At 38.0% G+C, this 17,888-nt stretch overlaps 1 protein-coding gene across 50 annotated transcripts in view; it reads left to right on the plus strand.

Annotated features, from left to right (window-relative positions):
• The window catches only part of WNK1 (WNK lysine deficient protein kinase 1), a 130,182-nt gene that overhangs the window by 49,282 nt on the left and 63,012 nt on the right, over nucleotides 1-17,888 (plus strand). For all 50 annotated transcript variants that reach the window (XM_086402540.1, XM_086402542.1, XM_086402541.1 and 47 more), the window contains exons 2-4: nucleotides 6,447-6,619; nucleotides 14,280-14,500; nucleotides 16,407-16,564. In XM_086402540.1, coding sequence (XP_086258666.1) covers nucleotides 6,447-6,619; nucleotides 14,280-14,500; nucleotides 16,407-16,564 — 552 coding nt within the window. The remainder of the gene's footprint in view (nucleotides 1-6,446; nucleotides 6,620-14,279; nucleotides 14,501-16,406; nucleotides 16,565-17,888) is intronic.

Consider the following 17,888-nt stretch of genomic DNA (forward strand, 5'->3'; position numbering starts at 1 on the left):
CAGGGGCCTTGAGTTCAGTCCCTGCTCAGGAAACTAAGATCTCACATGCTGCATGGTGTGGCCAAAAAATAAAATAAAAAATAAATTTTACCATTGACTTCATGATAATTTGTCACTTAGCAATGTTTTTTTTAAGTGTCCAAGTCTCTCTTTTTTATATAACTTTTAAAGGTTACAGTCCATTTACAGTTATTACAAAATATTGGCTGTATTTCCTGTGTTGTACAGCACATCTGTATAGCCTGTCATATACGCAGCAGTTTGTACTTCCCACCCCCCCCCAACGCCATACTGGCCCCCTCCCCCGGTGGTAACCACAAGTGTGTTCTCTGTATCTGTGAGTTTACTTCTTTTTTGTTATATTTGACAAATGATAGTATTTAAACAATATATACTCCTCTTATTTTACCTTCAACTGTAGTTTATAATTTAGTAAAGTGCCTAGTTCTTTTCAGTGATCCCTAGTTAATAACAAATATCAACATGGCTCTTCTGAGAAGAAAAATGTTCTAGGAGCTATATAAAAATTAAGATATGTTTGTCTAGTTTAGTGAATGGAACATGAGCTATGAATCAAATCTTCATTTAATTTGTGCTTCTGCTTCTCATTGTGAATTTGAGGGAGACTCTAAATTTCTGTATCTCAGGGGTTTTCTGAGAATGGGAACAGAAGTAAAACAACCAGTTGGTGCAAATAGCAAACACTTGACAAATATTAATTAAGAAGCCCCAGGTGTGCTTATGGTTTGTGTGCTTCTGTTAGTTTTCATCTCTTTTACATTGTTTTACAAATTCTTGTGGATGCTAAAATAGTGTAGTTCTCTGAGATGTGAAATTGTCCTAGATTAAGAAGTCTTATAGATAGAACAAGTTAACAGATTATTGAAAGAAACACCAAATTACTTGGTTGGACTTTTTCCCTACTTAGTCGGTAATATGTATTCATAGTTTTTTTTTTTAATTTAATCTATATTAATTTTGGGGGTGTGGTGAGTGTTACATTGCTGCACATGAGCTTTTCTCTAGTTGCAGCAAGTGGGGCTACTTGATGGTGTGTGGGCTTCTCATTGTGGTGGCTTCTCTTGTTGCAGAGCACAGGCTCTAGGGCCTGAGGGCTTTAGTAGTTATCAGGTGCTGGCTCAGTAGTTGCTGCAGGTGCTCTCAGTAATTGTGGCTTATGGGCTTAGTTGCTTCTCGGGATGTAGAAATCTTCCTGAACCAGGAAGCAAACCAATGTCCCCTGCATTCCAAGTTAACCTCTAGACCACCAGGGAAGTCCTGTACTCATATTTCTAATGTTAAAGAAGGTTCCCTTAAAATAAGTCATCAATAGCTTTCAGGGAGGATAAAAATCTATAATAGACACATAAAATAGTCTCCATTTACAGTATAGATGACTTTGAGGCAAAATTAGATAAAAGTTGCATTCAGTGTATTTATTCTGTAGAAGAAAATTGGTTGTAGATTTTTGTTGAGGTCGTTACTAGCGCACCCCCCCCCTTTATATTTTCCTGTAAATGAGTAGTTGGCAGACTTTTTACAATGGCTTTTAACAAATCCTTTTAAAAATCAAAATGGTGGCAGCCTTGACCTTTGCAGATTGGTCGTAGTGTTTGAGTTGTGTTAAGTTACTGAGTCTCAGAGGCCCAAATTTAATCCTTACCTTTCTTTTAAGTCGTAAGAATTTATTTTATTCCTGAGGAAGTGCTAACTACTTGTGAAGAAGGTACACACACTTTAGTTTTTGGAAAGCACATTCATGAATTCATTTAACACATGGCAGCTGAACAATGCTAGGTTGTCAGATGCTAAAGATAGAACCCTGAAAAGGCATTTTGTCACCGCTTTTAGAATAAGCCTCACTATAATATTACTTGTGACTAAGAGCTCTGAAAGAGGCATATAGATAGTTCATGTCACTGTACAGATAGGCAGGAGGGGATGATATAACCTAGAGTAGGGGGCAGTCAACAGTGCTGTCCCTGTGTGAATGACTGGACGTTAACCGGGCATAAAAGGCCCACGGGAGGGCATCCTGTATAGAAGGAAGCATGTGTGAGGGACCTGAATGGGAAGAGGCATGGCATGCTTGAGAAAGGAAGCATGAAAGTGACAAGAAAGAAGGCTCTGAGAGTGGGCAAGGGTTGTATTGTGTAGGACCTCGTAGGTCATGGGGGTTTTCTACCTTTATCCTAAAGGCTGCAGAAAGCTAGTAGAGAGTTTTAAACAGGATTATGACATACAGTACTTCACTGAGTCTAAGATTCCAGTTGTATGATGCACTCTAATTTCAGAGATGTTAAAAATGTGGAAAATGACATTTCTAAGAATCAGTGAAGTGGGCATACCATAGAATTGATTAAATTGATGTTAAAATATTCTGACTGTATTTGGACAGAGTGGAATACACATTGTACAGGGGTAATAAGATTAGATGTGTGGAAACAGCTAGTAGGTTTACTGCAGAAATCCAGAGGGAGATCGTGACAGCTTGAATGAAATAGGATGGAGGCAGTAGAGAAAGACATGAATAAATTACTTTGGTTTGAGTTTTCTGGAGAAAAGGTTTACAAGTCTTGTATATGTTAAAACACTTGTGGATAGCATAGAAACAATCTTTATGTAGATTATAAATTAAAATTTAAGTAACAATGTAGAGTGATTATGCTACAGTCTTGGTTAACCTCTAGTGACAGTTTCTGGCTATACCAGTTGAGAGAAAACATTTTGTTTACTATTAAGTACTGTAAACTACCTTATCCGGTACAATGTAAATTCCAAGTTTCAGCTGCAGTGGTCTACTGTAAGTGATACACTTTCCAGAGGCTCTAAACTCTGGTTGAATAAACACATTTAAGTGAATAAGTTTAAATCTCGTAGCTCACCGTTATTAAAGTTCTGAGCCTCCTTGCCTCCAGTCTATATCCTGCATTTCCAAGTTTGCCTTTAGCACTTTCTGCAGACTCTTGCGGTCTTAAGCATTTTGGGTATTCTAACACTAGAGCTCCATGCCCATGATCTCAATGCTTAGGGTAGCCTGCTATGGTGGGGGACAACACTAGCTTGTGCACACAGAATTGGGTCTTATATCCAGTACTTGCTCTCGAAGTACTCTTTTTATAAATACAAATAAAAATGTTTTCTCTTTTTAATATCTATTAAGTTAATGCCTCTGCCTCTTACATTGGAAGGTCTAGACTAGCAGGAAACTTGTCTCTTACGTTTGTCGTATCCTATTGCCTGACACAGGGTACTCAAGTATTTAAAATCTAATTAACCGTTTATGAAGAGAGACAATAATCGCTAAAACTGAAATGAATGTTGTATGCCTCAGAAAATAAGAGTACTTACCAAGACAAGTAGTAGACTATATATGAAAATATAAAAATTAAATATTACTTAATGGTAGGTAGAATATTATAATTCATTTGGCTCATGTGTGATTAGTCTTCTGATTGTTCTGAGAGTAGATTAACGTTACAGTTTAAGTTTTCATAATTCAGCAGTAATGTATGAGAGTTAACAGGTGATCTAGGTTTTCTTTTTGGAATAGTTTCCTGAAATGAGGACGTGTAAGAATATATGGTAAACAATAGTTTTTTAATAAAACATACATTAATAAACACTATTGTCAGTAAATGGAAAATGAAACAAGCTGAAAATTCTTCCCACTGTATAATACCAGATACTTTGAAAATTTTAATGAGAAGAACTACAAAATCCTATCCTTTTAAATGCATAGTTGAGCTTGTGGGGATGTCAGGATGATTTCCAAGGTTTAAAAACTAAGAAGAAACTAGAAACCAGAGTAGGAAAAGTGAATTGACACTGAGGTTTTTCTGGGACAGTTGCCAGTCTTGTTGACTAAGAGGCATGGTTTAAAAGGAAAGATATACCCATTTGAATGCAGAGTTCCAAAGGATAGCGAGAGATGAGACAGCCTTCCTCAGTGATCAGTGCAAAGAAATAGAAGAAAACAGTAGAACGGGAAAGACTAGAGATCGCTTCAAGAAAATTAGAGATACCAAATGCAAAGATGGGCTCAATAAAGGACAGAAATGGGATGGAACTAGCAGAAGCAGAAGCTATTAAGAGGTGGCAAGAATATACAGAAGAACTATACAAAAAAGATCTTCATGACCCAGGTAATCATGGTGTGATCACTCACCTAGAGCCAGACATCCTGGAATGTGAAAGCAAGTGGGCCTTAGGAAGCATCACTACAAACAAAGCTAGTGGAGGTGATGGAATTCCAGTTGAGTTATTTCAAATCCCAAAAGATGATGCTGTGAAAGTGCTGCAGTCAATATGCCGGCAAATTTGGAAAACTCCGCAGTGGCCGCAGGACTGGAAAAGGTCAATTTTCATTCCAATCCCAAAGAAAAGTAATGCCAAAGAATGCTCAAATTACCACACAATTGCACTCATCTCACACACTAGCAAAGTGATGTTCAAAATTCTCCAATCCAGGCTTCAACAGTACGTGAACCATGAACTTCCAGATGTTCAAGCTGGTTTTAGAAAAGGCAGAGGAAGCAGAGATCAAATTGCCAACATCTGTTGGATCATTGAAAAGCAAGAGAGTTCCAGAAAAACACCTATTTCTGCTTTATTGACTATGCCAAGGCCTTTGACTGTGTGGATCACAACAAACTGGAAAATTCTGAAAGAGATGGGAATACCAGACCACCTAACCTGACTCTTGAGAAATCTGTGTGCAGGTTAGGAAGCAATAGGTAGAACTGGACATGGAACAACAGGCTGGTTCCAAATAGGAAAAGGAGTACGTCAAGGCTGTATATTGAAAACAAATTGTATTAAAATAGTTATTAAACCTTTTGAATTTGTGATATAGTATGCATTATTAATGTATATATTTATAAGCTCTCCTAGAAGATCTAATGACTAGTGTAATTTCAAAGAATGCCTAGTGTGGTATTTTAAGATAGGAATGGTATATCTAATCAGGGTAGTAGTAATAGTAACAGTAGTAGTAGTAGTGGAAGTGGGTACTAGTACTGGTGGATCGAACCCAGGTCTCCTAGATTGCAGTCAGATTCTTTACCAACTGAGCCACAAAGAGAAGCCCAAGAATACTGGAATGGGTAGCCTATTGCTTTTCCAATGAATCTTCCCAACCCACGAATCAAACTGGGATCTCCTGCATTGCAGGCGGATTCTTTACCAAGAGTTATTCAAGGGCAGCAATGGGAAAGGCTGTCTAGTTACACAGGAGAGTTTACATTACGTCTTTAGTGTTTAAACACATTATGTTATTGTATGCCTGGAATAGTTTGTTAAAATATGTATTACGTGCTTTGGTAGTTGACAGTTTAAACTTTAATTTACAGGGCAATGCAGAGTTTGTGTGTATGGTGCTTTGTTAAAGGAAGAACATCAGATTAAGTGCTTTTCTCCATTTATCTCAGATAAGAAGTGAATTAACCCGTAAAGTGCCAGGCACTTTAAATATATGATAGAAACATGCCTAGTAGATTACTTCTTATAACAGTCCTATGAAATGAAGGCATACACAGTCATCCCTCAATTTCCTTGTGGGGGAGAGGGGAGAAATTAAGATCTCACTACTTCCAAAATGCAATCTTGTTTCACTATTAAATTGCATGTCTCTGTCAATAGGTGACTTACCTTGGAATTGGTAAATTAACTGTACCTAAAAACTGTGTATCTGAAGCACACATTAACCGTGAAGATAGTAAAATAATCTCAAGCGTGACCTTATAATCGAGAGTTTTCTTAAATACAGTTTAGCCTGTTCTCATACTCCCCGTAACAGGCTGATGAAGTTATTATTAGTAACTTCAGTGTTGCTGCGGCTGCTGCCAAGTCGCTTCAGTCGTGTCCGACTCTGTGCGACCCCATGGACTGCAGCCCACCAAGCTTCTCCGTCCATGGCATTCTCCAGGCAAGAACACTGGAGTGGGTTGCCATTTCCTTCTCCAATGCATGAAAGTGGAAAGTGAAAGTGAAGTCGCTCAGTCGTGTCCAACTCTTAGCGACCCCATGGACTGCAGCCTACCAGGCTCCTCCATCCATGGGATCTTCCAGGCAACAGTACTGGAGTGGGGTGCCATTGCCTTCTCCCAACTTCAGTGTTAGGATGTTTTATTTTAACATTGTTGGTCATTATAATATAGCACATGTTTAGCATCTAAGTGTGACTATGTGGCTTGGTGTGTTTTTTTTATTTTAAACCATATTCTGTCTTTTTTTTTAAGTTTCAGATATACAGCAAAGTGATTCAGTTATACATGTATCCATTTTCAAGTTCTTTTCCTTTTTGGTTTATTACAGAATATTGAGCAGAGTTCCCTGTGTTATACAGTAGGTCCTTTGGTTATCTGCTTTAAATATGGTAGTGTATACCTATTTTAGTCCCAAACTCCTAATCTTAAATCATATTCTCTTTTGCTTTTTGATTATAGGATCGAAAGTTAACAAAGTCTGAGAGGCAGAGATTTAAAGAAGAGGCTGAAATGTTAAAGGGTCTTCAGCATCCCAATATTGTTCGATTCTATGATTCCTGGGAATCCACAGTAAAGGGAAAGAAGTGCATTGTGTTGGTGACTGAACTGATGACATCTGGAACTCTTAAAACGTAAGTTTATCTCTGTTAGAAAAGCTGACGAGGAAATAGAAGAGAACTTGAATCTCTTATTTCAGGCCTTATCAGTTCTTGTTGCCCAACATCCTAAGGAGGAAACGTTAGTATGGGAGCACGTTCCCTGCTCACAAGGTCCTCTGGTGTATAAAGTGGTCTGGTAATTATGTGTTGGTAAGTATTAACTGAGACGTTGTCACAGAATAAGCCTAGTTACTTTTAAGTCATGGTGAATGCCCTTTCTAAAGTTGAGTGGCTGAGAGATCAGAAATCAAGTGACAAGGGAGCCCTCTAGTGGTTGAAATGAAGCTGAAGCTTATTGACAAGTTTTACCGATTTATTTTATCACTTCATATTGGGCAGTTTTTGCTATGTCCTTGCAAATTTTGTATTGAATGCCAATTGTATTGTGACATTTATACAGATAATTCAGTTTCCCACAGGAGCATCAGAAATTGAAGCCAAAACAGTTAGATCAATCACCTCTTCCAGGAATACGGATAGGTCAAGTATGGATAGTCCTGGGTCTCCTGGATGTACCCCTGTGCCTGTGCCCGTGGATGCATAAAAGTGACATGTGAAAAGCCAACAGATTATCTCTCCCTGCAAATTCTAATTTCCCTTCCAACTTTTCTAATATTTATGGCAACATCTTTCTTCTAAGTTGTCCAGGATTCTTCTTATTCACATGTCTTTTTCTTTTCTTAGACTGTGCTCCCTGGTACTGTACCTGAGACTCGATAAATATTTGAATGAATTAAGGAAATTTGTGAAATTAAGGAAAATTGGTAATAGTTGTGTGTATCTTCTTCTTGAGATTCTTTTTCTGGTTTGAATACTTAGTGGGTTGTCATTCTGTCAGTACACAGTAGTTTTTTTAATTTTGATAAAATTCATACAACATAAAATTATCCTGTTTAAGGTGTACAATTCATTGGTATTTATTACATTTACAGTGTTTTATAACCACATCTGTCAAGTTCCTAAACATTTTTGTCACCTTAAAAGAACACCCCATCCCCCTTCACACGCAATATGCTGCTACTGCTGCTAAGTCGCTTCAGTCGTGTCCAACTCTGTGCGACCCCATAGACGGCAGCCCACCAGGCTCCCCATCCCTGGGATTCTCCAGGCAAGAACACTGGAGTGGGTTGCCATTTCCTTCTCCAATGCATGAAAGTGAAAAGTCAAAGTGAAGTCGCTCAGTCGTGTCCGACTCTAGCGACCCTATGGACTGCAGCCTACCAGGCTCCTCCGTCCATGAGATTTTCCAGGCAAGAGCACTGGAGTGGGGTGCCATTGCCTTCTCCCACACGCAATATATTTTTTCTTTAATTGCACACAATTAAGTTTTTAGGCATTTTTCTTTTAAGTTTAACGTTCTCTTTTCCCATCCTCATCTGTTTCAGTTTCTGAGCCTCATAGCAAAGGCAGCAAGAGGTAAAGTAGAAAGAGCTCTGGACCGTAGTTGGTGTCTGCTCCCTGCTCTGACTTTTGGCCAGCTGGGATTTAGGGCAATGAGAGCCCCTTCCCTGGGCCTCAGTTCTCCATGTGTAAAATGCATGGTTGGACTAGCTGATCTCTAGGATTTGTGGATGGGAATTTTTTTTTTTTTTTTACTGTGGTAAAAAACACATAAAATTTACTGTCTTGATCATTTTTAAGTGTATATAGTTTAGTACTTTAAGATACATTCATGTTGCTATGTAAACAAATCTCAAGACTTCTTCATCTTCCGAAACTAAAACCCATCAAACAACTCTCCATTCTCCCTACCAACTATTTTGTCTCTAAGGGTTTATCTGATCAAGATATTTCATATAAATGGAATATAAAATATGTGTCTGTCCTTGGCTACTTTCACTTACCATCTTTTCAAGGTTCATGTTGTGGCATATATCTATGCTTTATTCCTTTTTATGACTAAATAATGTTTTGTGGATAAACCACAATCTGTTTATCCATTCACTTGCTGATAGATATTTGGGCTGTTTCTACCTTTTGGCTATTGGGAATAATGCTGCTCTGAACATTTGTGTACAAGTGTTTGAGTACCTGGTTTTATTTCTTTTAGATCTATGTTCCTATGAGTAGAATTGCTGAGTCATATGGTAATTCTTTACCTTTCTGAGGAACCACCAAACTGTTTTCCACAATGGCTGACTCATTTTACATTCCTGCTGACACTCAATTCAAAAATGGGCAAGTAATTTGAATAGATATTTCTCCAAAGAAGATACAGACATAGCTAATACACACATGAAAAGATGCTCAGTGTCCTGTCATTAAGGAAACACAAATCTAAACCACATGAGGTAACCTGTTAGGATGGTTATTATCAGGGCTTCCCTGAGGATCCTGTGGTTAAGAATCTCCCTTGCAATGTGAGGAATACTGGTTCAATACTGGTTCAGGAAAATCCCACCTGCCATTGGTGACTGACCCTGTGTGCCACAACTAATGAGCCAGTACTCTGGAGCCCATGCGCTGCAACTACTGAGCCCACGAGCTGCAGTTAGTAAAGCCAGCATGCCCTAGAGCCTGTGCTTTGCAAAAGAGAAGCTACAGCAATGAGAAGCCTGTATGTATACTGCAACTAGAGTAACCCCTGCTCGCCACAGCTAGAGAAAGCCCACGTGCAGTAACAAAGACCCAGCAACCAAAAATAAATAATTTCTTTTTTTAAAAAAAGAATGGCTGTTATCAAAATGACAGATAACAAGTGCTATGGAGAAAATAAAAAACTGTTGTGCATTGTTGGTGGGGATTAAATTGGTGTAACCACTATGGAAAACAGTACAGAGGCTCCTCAAAAAATTAAAAACAGGACTACTATATGACCCCACAATTCAGTTTCTGAGTATTTACCAAAGAAACTGAAACACAGACTTAAAAAGATAATATGTACCCCCATGTTCATTGCAGCATTATTTACACTAGCTAAGTCATGGAAGCAACCTACATGTCTATTGATGGATAAATGGATAAAGAAAATATGGTATGTATATCTATAATAAAATACTATTCAGCCATGAAGAAGAAAATCTTGCCAAAAAACATCGATGGACTCTTGAGGGGGTTGTGCTAAGTGAAATGAGAAAGACAAATACCATATGAACAATACCAAAAAGCCAAACTCATAGATAACAGAGAACAGATTGGTGAGGCAGGGGCAAGTGCATGCGAGTATGAAATGGGTGGGTGGACAAAAGGTGCAAACTTCCAGTTGTAAATAAAAGTCTTAAGAATGTGATGTATAGCATGGTAACTACGGTTAATAATACTGTGCTGTATATTTGAAAGTTGCTAAGAGAGTAGATCTTAAAAGTTCTCATCACAGTAAAAAAAAAAAAAGTTGGAGTTTTGTGATGGATTTTAACTAGACTTACTGTGGCGATCATTTCACAATATATACATATTTGAATCATCATATTGTATACCTTAAACCAACATATGTTAATTACATCTCAATAAAAAAAATGGAAAAGAATATGAAAAGGAATATATATATGTATAACTGAGTCACTTTGCTGTGTAGTAAAAATTAAAGCACATTATCAACTATACAATTTATTCAATAAAATAAAAAAATAGAATTAGCATATGGTTCAACAATTCCACTTCTTGGTATATACCCAGAAGAATTAAAAACGGGGTCTTAAAGACGTACTTGTACACCCGTGTTCATAGCAGCAGTATTCACAATGGACCCAAAGTCGAAGCAATCCACGTGTTCATCAGTGGAAGAATGGATAAGCAAAGTGTGGTGTATATGTACAATGGAATATTTTTCAGCCTTTTTAAAAGAGAAGGAAATTTATGGTATATGCTATAACAGGAATGAACTTTAAGGGCATTGTGCTACCTGATAGAAGCCAGTCACAGAAAGACAAATACTGTATGATTCCATTTACATGAGATACTGAGAGTAGGCTAATTCATAGAGACAGAAAGTTGGGTGATAGTTGCATGGCCTCAGGGAGGAGGGGAAGTGGAGCGTCACTGTTTAAAGGGTATAGTGTTTCAGTTTCACAAGATGAGTTCTGGAGATGGATGGTGGTGATGATTGTGCATAATAATATGAACATGGCTCTGACAGTAAAGAATGCCCTGAATGTGGGAGACCCAGGTTCAATCACTGGATTGAGAAGATCCCCTGGAGAAGGGAACGGCAACCCACTCTAGTATTCTTGCCTGGAGTATCCCATGGACAGAGGAGCCTTGTGGGCTATAATCCATGAGGTCTCAGAGTTGGATACAACTGAGTGACTAATACTTCAACAACTTCAGGTGGTACATTTTATGTTCTATGTATTTATCATACTTTATTTTAGTGGAGGGGGACCAAGTGTGTTGACTTTTCTCAAAAAACAGAGTGGAAGAATAGTGTCCAGTTCCTTTTTTGAAGCCAGCATAACCCCAATACCAAAATCCTAAGATACAGCAAAAGAACTTGATAGAGCAGTGTCCCCCGTGAATATAGGTACCAAATTCCTTTACAAAATAATAGCAAATTGGATTCTAGCCATCACACTGTTGTTGTTCAGTCGCTCAGTCATAGTAGACTCTGCAACCCCATGGACTGCAGCATGCCAGGCTTCCCTGTCCTTCACTGTCTTCCAGAGTTTGCTCAAACTCATGTCCTTTGAGTCAGTGATGCCATCCAACCATCTCATCCTCTGTTGCCCTCTTCTCGTCTTGCCCTCAGTCTTCCGCAGCATCAGGGTCTTTTCCATTGAGACGTCTCTTCACATCAGGTAGCCAAAGTATTGGAGCTTCAGCTTCAGCATCAGTCCTTCCAATGAATATTCAGGATTGATTTACTTTAGAATTGACTGGTTTGATCTCCTTGCTATCCATGGGAATTTCAGTATGTCAGTGACAAATAGGGTTTATCCCAGGATTGCCAAGTTGGTTTAACATAGAACGAATTAATGTTTTTCAACACATTAACACCCCACTCCAGTACCTTTGCCTGGAAAATCCCATGGATGGAGGAGCCTGGTAGGCTGCAGTCCATGGGGTCACGGAGAGTCGGACACGACTGAGCTACTTCACTTTCACTTTTCACTTTCATGCATTGGAGAAGGAAATGGTAACCCACTCCAGTGTTCTTGCCTGGAGAATCCCAGGGAGAGGGGAGCCTGGTGGGCTGCCGTCTATGGGGTCGCATAGAGTCAGACACGACTGAAGTGACTTAGCAGCAACAGAATAAAAACTGTATGATCATTTCAGTATATGTGGAAAAAGTATTTGACAAATCAGCATCTATTCCTTACTAACAACTCTTAGCAGACTTGGGGTGGTAGGAAACTTCCTCAGACTGCTAAGAGCATCTGTGAAAAAGCTTTATACATCACTACTTCCTGGGAGGTGAGGAACACAGCACAGATGCCTGCTTTCACTGCTTATGTTCTGTATTGTTCTAAAGGGGCCTGCCCAGAACAAGAATGGGGAAACCAGGAAAAAACAAAAAGATAGGAAAGGAAGAAATAAAACTGCTCCTGTTTGCAGATTATGTAATTGTTTACATAGAAAATTCCAGTGATTCTAAACAGATTTAATAAGGTTATAAGATACAAGTTTAATAGACAATCTATTATATTTTATCATTTTGTAGATGTGAAAGAGATACAAGCTAGCCTCATCTTTTCCCCAATATTTTTTCTCTTAAAAAGTCATAATTTTAATTCTTATTTTTCATTGTTTCTCATGCATATATAAGCTTAAATGTATATATGTATATATGTATTCTTTGTTTTTTCTTCCAGTTGTAAGGAGAGATAATTGACATTTCCCAACATTTTATTCTAAAATTTTTCAATTATACATAAAAGTTGAAAGAATTATATAGTGAACACATACATAGTCTCTTCCTAGATTCTTTAATTTAGTTAACCTCTGTTGTGTCTGCTTTACCAAATATGTTCATCTAGTCATCCCCCTCTTTTTTCATTCCAGGTTAAGTTGCAGACATCAGTAAACACTTGAGTACATACACATTTCATCAAAGTTCCAATATTTGTATGCTTGATTTTTCCTTATAATGACATTTATAAGCAGTGAAAATATTAATCATAGTTCTATCATTTGATGAGTTTTGATCAAAACTGTTTTAAAAAAAAAAACAACTGTTAACATACAGAACACTTCCTTCATTTCAGTAAATGCCTTACTCTTCTTTGACAACCTTTTCCTCATTCTCCAGGATTAACTCTTTATATATTTTTAAACCATAAAACCAACTTTCATCCTAAGTTTTCTTTAATTATCTCTTATCCACCCCCCAAGTGAAGCAGAATTTCATTTTTAAATTTGTTTTTAAAATTTCATATTAGATTCTATATTAGCTTTTTAGTTAATCTTCCTTGTGTGTATGTGTACGTTTTAGGTATTTTTTTTAGCAGTTTAAATCTTTAAATCTTTATTTAAACTTAAATCTTTAACTTTTCACAGCATGCTTATGGTTGATACTGTACAATTTTATGTAAAATAAAGAAAACTTGCACAAATATAGGCCCATTTATCTCTAGTACTTATAATTTATGCTATAAGCTTTATATTATGTATGTCTGTTGTATAGATCCTGTAACACAGTGTTATAAATTTTCCTTTAGGTAGTCACATGTAACAAAGATAATGCTAGGAAAGTATATTCTTTTATATTTACCATTTGTGTGCTTCATTTTTTTCTCTATGTCCAGATGAAATAGCATCTGACCTCCGTTTGTCAGAAAACTCTGTTCTTTTAGCTTTAGCTGGGTTGCTTGTAATCTGCTGCATACACATATATTTGAGAGGTTAGCCAGAGATTTGGGCAGAGTGAATATGCAGAACTTGGAGTGCCCCTTCTGTACCTCCTTTCTGGATTCCCCCACCCCTGCCACCTTTCAGGATCTCTGTTGTCCAACAGAACTTTCTGTGGTGATGGAAATGTTCTGTAATCTGCACCATCCAAAATGGTAGCCACTTGCCATGTGCAGTTGTTGAGCACTTGAAATTTGGTGCAGCTGGGAGATGACCTTTTTAAGTTTAATGTATCTAATTCATTTAAATATAAATATTTTCATTGTCTAGTGGGTATTGTATTAGACGGACTTTTATTGTAGAAAGTTGTATTGAACACACTGTTTTAGGTGCTGCAGTCATCTTGAACTCTGTCCTTGTATTTATTCCTCAACCAGTAAAACTACAGGGTTGTGTCCAGGTTTGAGCAACCTGCACAGACTAGTGCTTACCCTTTTTTCTCATGTGTCCTCCCTTCCAATTTGTGCCTGATTTTGATTGATCTATAGAATCTTCAGGTGTGTGTATGTGTTCGCTCGCGCACGTATATTCACTGGAGTTTATATCTGCATCCAGTAAGGGTTGCTCCACCATTTACCAGAAGTCAAACTCTACCTCTTGTCAGTCATCTTGGCAGTGATCTAATTTTAAGGAATTTGTTTTTTGTGCTTTGTTATCAGAATTTGCTTGCCAACTACTTGTTATCCTATCCCCTTTAACCTTGCTAAAAGTAGTGCTAACCTTAGGTTACTGAATCTTAATATTCTAAATTTGATATTCCCATCTTAGATATGCTAGAATTTAATGGAACTCTTCAAAGCAGTAAACGCATATCATCGATAAACTGTTTGGTGTAACTTGCCTTCTCTAGGTACCTGAAAAGGTTTAAGGTGATGAAGATCAAAGTTTTGAGAAGCTGGTGCCGTCAGATTCTTAAAGGACTTCAGTTTCTTCATACTAGAACTCCACCTATTATTCACCGGGATCTTAAGTGTGACAACATCTTTATCACTGGCCCCACAGGCTCAGTCAAGATTGGAGACCTAGGTCTGGCCACCCTGAAGCGGGCTTCTTTTGCCAAGAGTGTGATAGGTATGTTTCACAGGTACCTTGTGAAAGTCTGACTGGCTTTCTGACATTCACTTTATTTAGAAACCTGACTCTGTCAGAGCTTTTATAATGTGAAATAAACCTTCAGAAATTCATAGCTTGAACCCAGGAAGTGATATGGAGTTCTCTGCATTTATGCCTCTAGAAGCATCCTGAAGACAATTGTTTTGTGAAGTTACATGAATAGAAGTAAGGTGAACTTTGTTGACAAAACCTTATGTAATAGCACTATCACCTTCTTGGGTCATTTTGTTGATGCTTAGTATCATACACTTATATAATAGATAAACTATGTTAACTTTCCCCATGAAAGAAACTGAATTTATATATGATTTAATTTCTGAAAAGGTCTGTTGTATATATTTATATTCAAAAAATCTGCCTATTAAAACTTTTAAAATGTAAAAATATAATGGTTCATTATCAACTTTTTCTTCTGCTCTTCAAAAGATCTGCTTAAAACAGTTTTCTGTCTCAGTGCTAGTTACACTTTGGTTTGGATGGTTCTTTGTTGTGAGGACTGTCTTGTGCGTTGTAAGATGACTTAACAGCACCCCTGGTCTCTGCTCTCTGGATGCTGGTAGCATGCCCATTTGTCCACCTCCCTCCAGTCGTGACAGCCAAATATGTCCCCTGTGGGGCCAATTGCCCTCCTCGACAGTCATTGATTTACAGGACAAGGCTGTGTGTCAGGACATTGCAGCTGAAAATATAGTTTAATGCCTATTGTTTTATAAGCTTTCCCTTCTGAAGAGGGTGCGACAGTTTGAAAGCTTGAAATCTTCATGAACTCTATTCTCTCAAAAGGTGACAATGACAACAGCAAGAAAACTACTCATTTTTAAGTGGGCTAGAATGCTATGTTTTAGTAAGAAAGAACACAGAATACCAGTAATTTGCACATCCTGATAAAAAAATAGTGTTCTGGGGAGTTATTTAAAGCTGAATTTCCCTTCTGCCTTCCCTGTTGCCTATAAAGGAAACAGTTCTTTGATTGTCTTTGGTATGTTAATCTCTGGCCCAAGAGTTTTTTCTTCTTTCTTGTTTAAATTGTATTGTGCAAGCCTGTTCTTAGAAATGTTCTGTAATTTGAGGTATCTGGGCTTAATTTCTTTGGAAACATTGGAAACTTGGTGTGTGGAATCACACACTCCACACTCTTAATTCAGTATGAGAACACAAATACAGACTGAATGGTGTGTGTGTGTCTGTAGGGTGTCCCTCACATTTCTTACACCTGCAGTAGATTCGCAGACTACGGGGAGGGTGAGTGGCCTCACAGACGTTTACACTGTATTATTTTAAAAATGCACTGAATGTCAGGTTTTTTTTTTTTTTACACTGCAAAGCTGCCTTAAAAGTGAAGTTGATCAATAGACTGTTATTGGCAAGAGACTAGCTCTAAATGTTAACTTTACAGCTCTCATACAGTAGGGGGCAGACAAGTATTTTTATCTTTTTAACCTATCGTCCTGTCTTACAGATAGATGCCATTTTCTCTGCTTTACTCTTTGCTGTTCTCTTACCTTGTTCTTCCATTTGTTTTCATATGAGTTACATCAGTTTATCTTTTATGTGAGGCTCTATTTTGACATTGTATAACAGTAATCCACTTGAAACAGTAAATAAACAGATGCATGGTCCTCTTCTTTTTATAAAGGAATTGCTGTGAGAGGTCTGTAACAGATTTGATGGAGCAGACTAAGGTGATTTCTCTCCTCTCCCCCCACTTCCTACCTGTCTTTCTTTCATCTTTACCCCTTCTACATACTTCTCTCTCACAGATGAGCCCCTCTGCTGCCCCGCCCCCCCCCCCCGCCCCCCCGCCGCCTCAAGTACATCTGCAGTTTCTCCTCACATTGAGTCTGAATCATTCTTTTAATTTAAGGTACCCCAGAGTTCATGGCCCCTGAGATGTATGAAGAGAAGTACGATGAATCCGTTGATGTTTATGCTTTTGGGATGTGCATGCTCGAGATGGCCACGTCTGAATACCCGTACTCAGAGTGTCAGAACGCTGCACAGATCTACCGTCGTGTGACCAGCGTAAGTCCTGTCAGAACTGACTGGTGATCTTAGGCCATATCTAAGAAGCTGGGTAACGTCAAACCATGCAGAAGGGAACAATAGTAGAAAGCATCACACGGTGTTCACCCCTCATCTCTCTGTGTCTCCTCTTTTTATAAGGACACTGGTCAGATTGCGTTGTGTCCAGCCCACTCCAGATTGGGCTCTTCTAACTAATTGCACCTGCGGTGATCCTGTTTCCAAATAAGATCACATTCTGAGATACTGAGGGTTAGAATTTTAACATATCTTTTTGTGGGGGTGACACTGTTCAACCCATAATAGCTCATGGTTTCATCCAACAAATATTTAAATCTCTGTTATGTTCCAGACTTCTTACTAGATCCTAGGTATTGAATATTATTGCTAAGTAAAAGACAAACCTGTCTATCAAGAGCTTACTACTCAGTGAAGGAGTAGTAAACAGTAAACAAGTAAACCAGACAGTTACCATAGGGTATAAAAACAGTTTTCCTAGGGTCAGTATGTAACAAAGCATGTAGTAATTGTGCCTGATTGAGTTTGAACAGGTGAGGGAAATTACGTGAAACAGGGAGTGACTAAGATAATACTGCATGTGAAAAAAATCTATAATTTGTGTGTCTGCAGTTTGGAAATAGGAAAAAGAAGAGACAAGGGATAAGGGAGGAAAGGAAAGTTGAGACTCTGCTTGAGCGCTGGGGGAACCATTGCAGCCACTGTAAGACATGGTAGGTGTCATGGGACTCCGCTGGCGGTCCAGTGGTTAGGGCGCTGTGTCTTCACTACTGAGAGCATAGGTTGATCCCTGGACTGGGTACTAAGATTCCACAAGCCACTCGGTACAGCGAAAAAAAGAAAACCCCACACTTGGTAGGTGTTATAATATCAGACCTAAATTTTTAAAAGATTATTTTGACTGCAGGATAGAGGATGGATATATTAGGAAACTAATAAAAGTTGAAAACCCAGTTAAGAAGTATTGCAGTAATCTGAAGGAATAACTAATAGGCTGAAATAAAGGATTAGAAGTGGCCACAGCAGATGGCTGAGAGATCAGTTTTCTTTATAGATTAGAATTCAGTTAAGCTAAGGTGTTCTTTTCCGCTTAATCTTTATGAAAACAAACAATAATATGAAAATACCCTTTGTAAATACATATCCTTTGAACAGAGATCAAACTGAATATTGAACTTGATTATGAGGTTAAATACCTTAATTTTAGGACTATAAAATTTACAGTTTGTATGTAGAATGGTTAGTGTAATTTATTTACTCACTTAAACCATCTGTAACTTTTCTTCATTCCATTATACTCTAAACC

This window comes from Bos grunniens, chromosome 5, assembly GCF_055505025.1.
Source record: "Bos grunniens cultivar Pamir isolate PY7600 chromosome 5, Bosgru_T2T1.0, whole genome shotgun sequence".
In the NCBI taxonomy this organism is placed as follows: domain Eukaryota; kingdom Metazoa; phylum Chordata; class Mammalia; order Artiodactyla; family Bovidae; genus Bos; species Bos grunniens.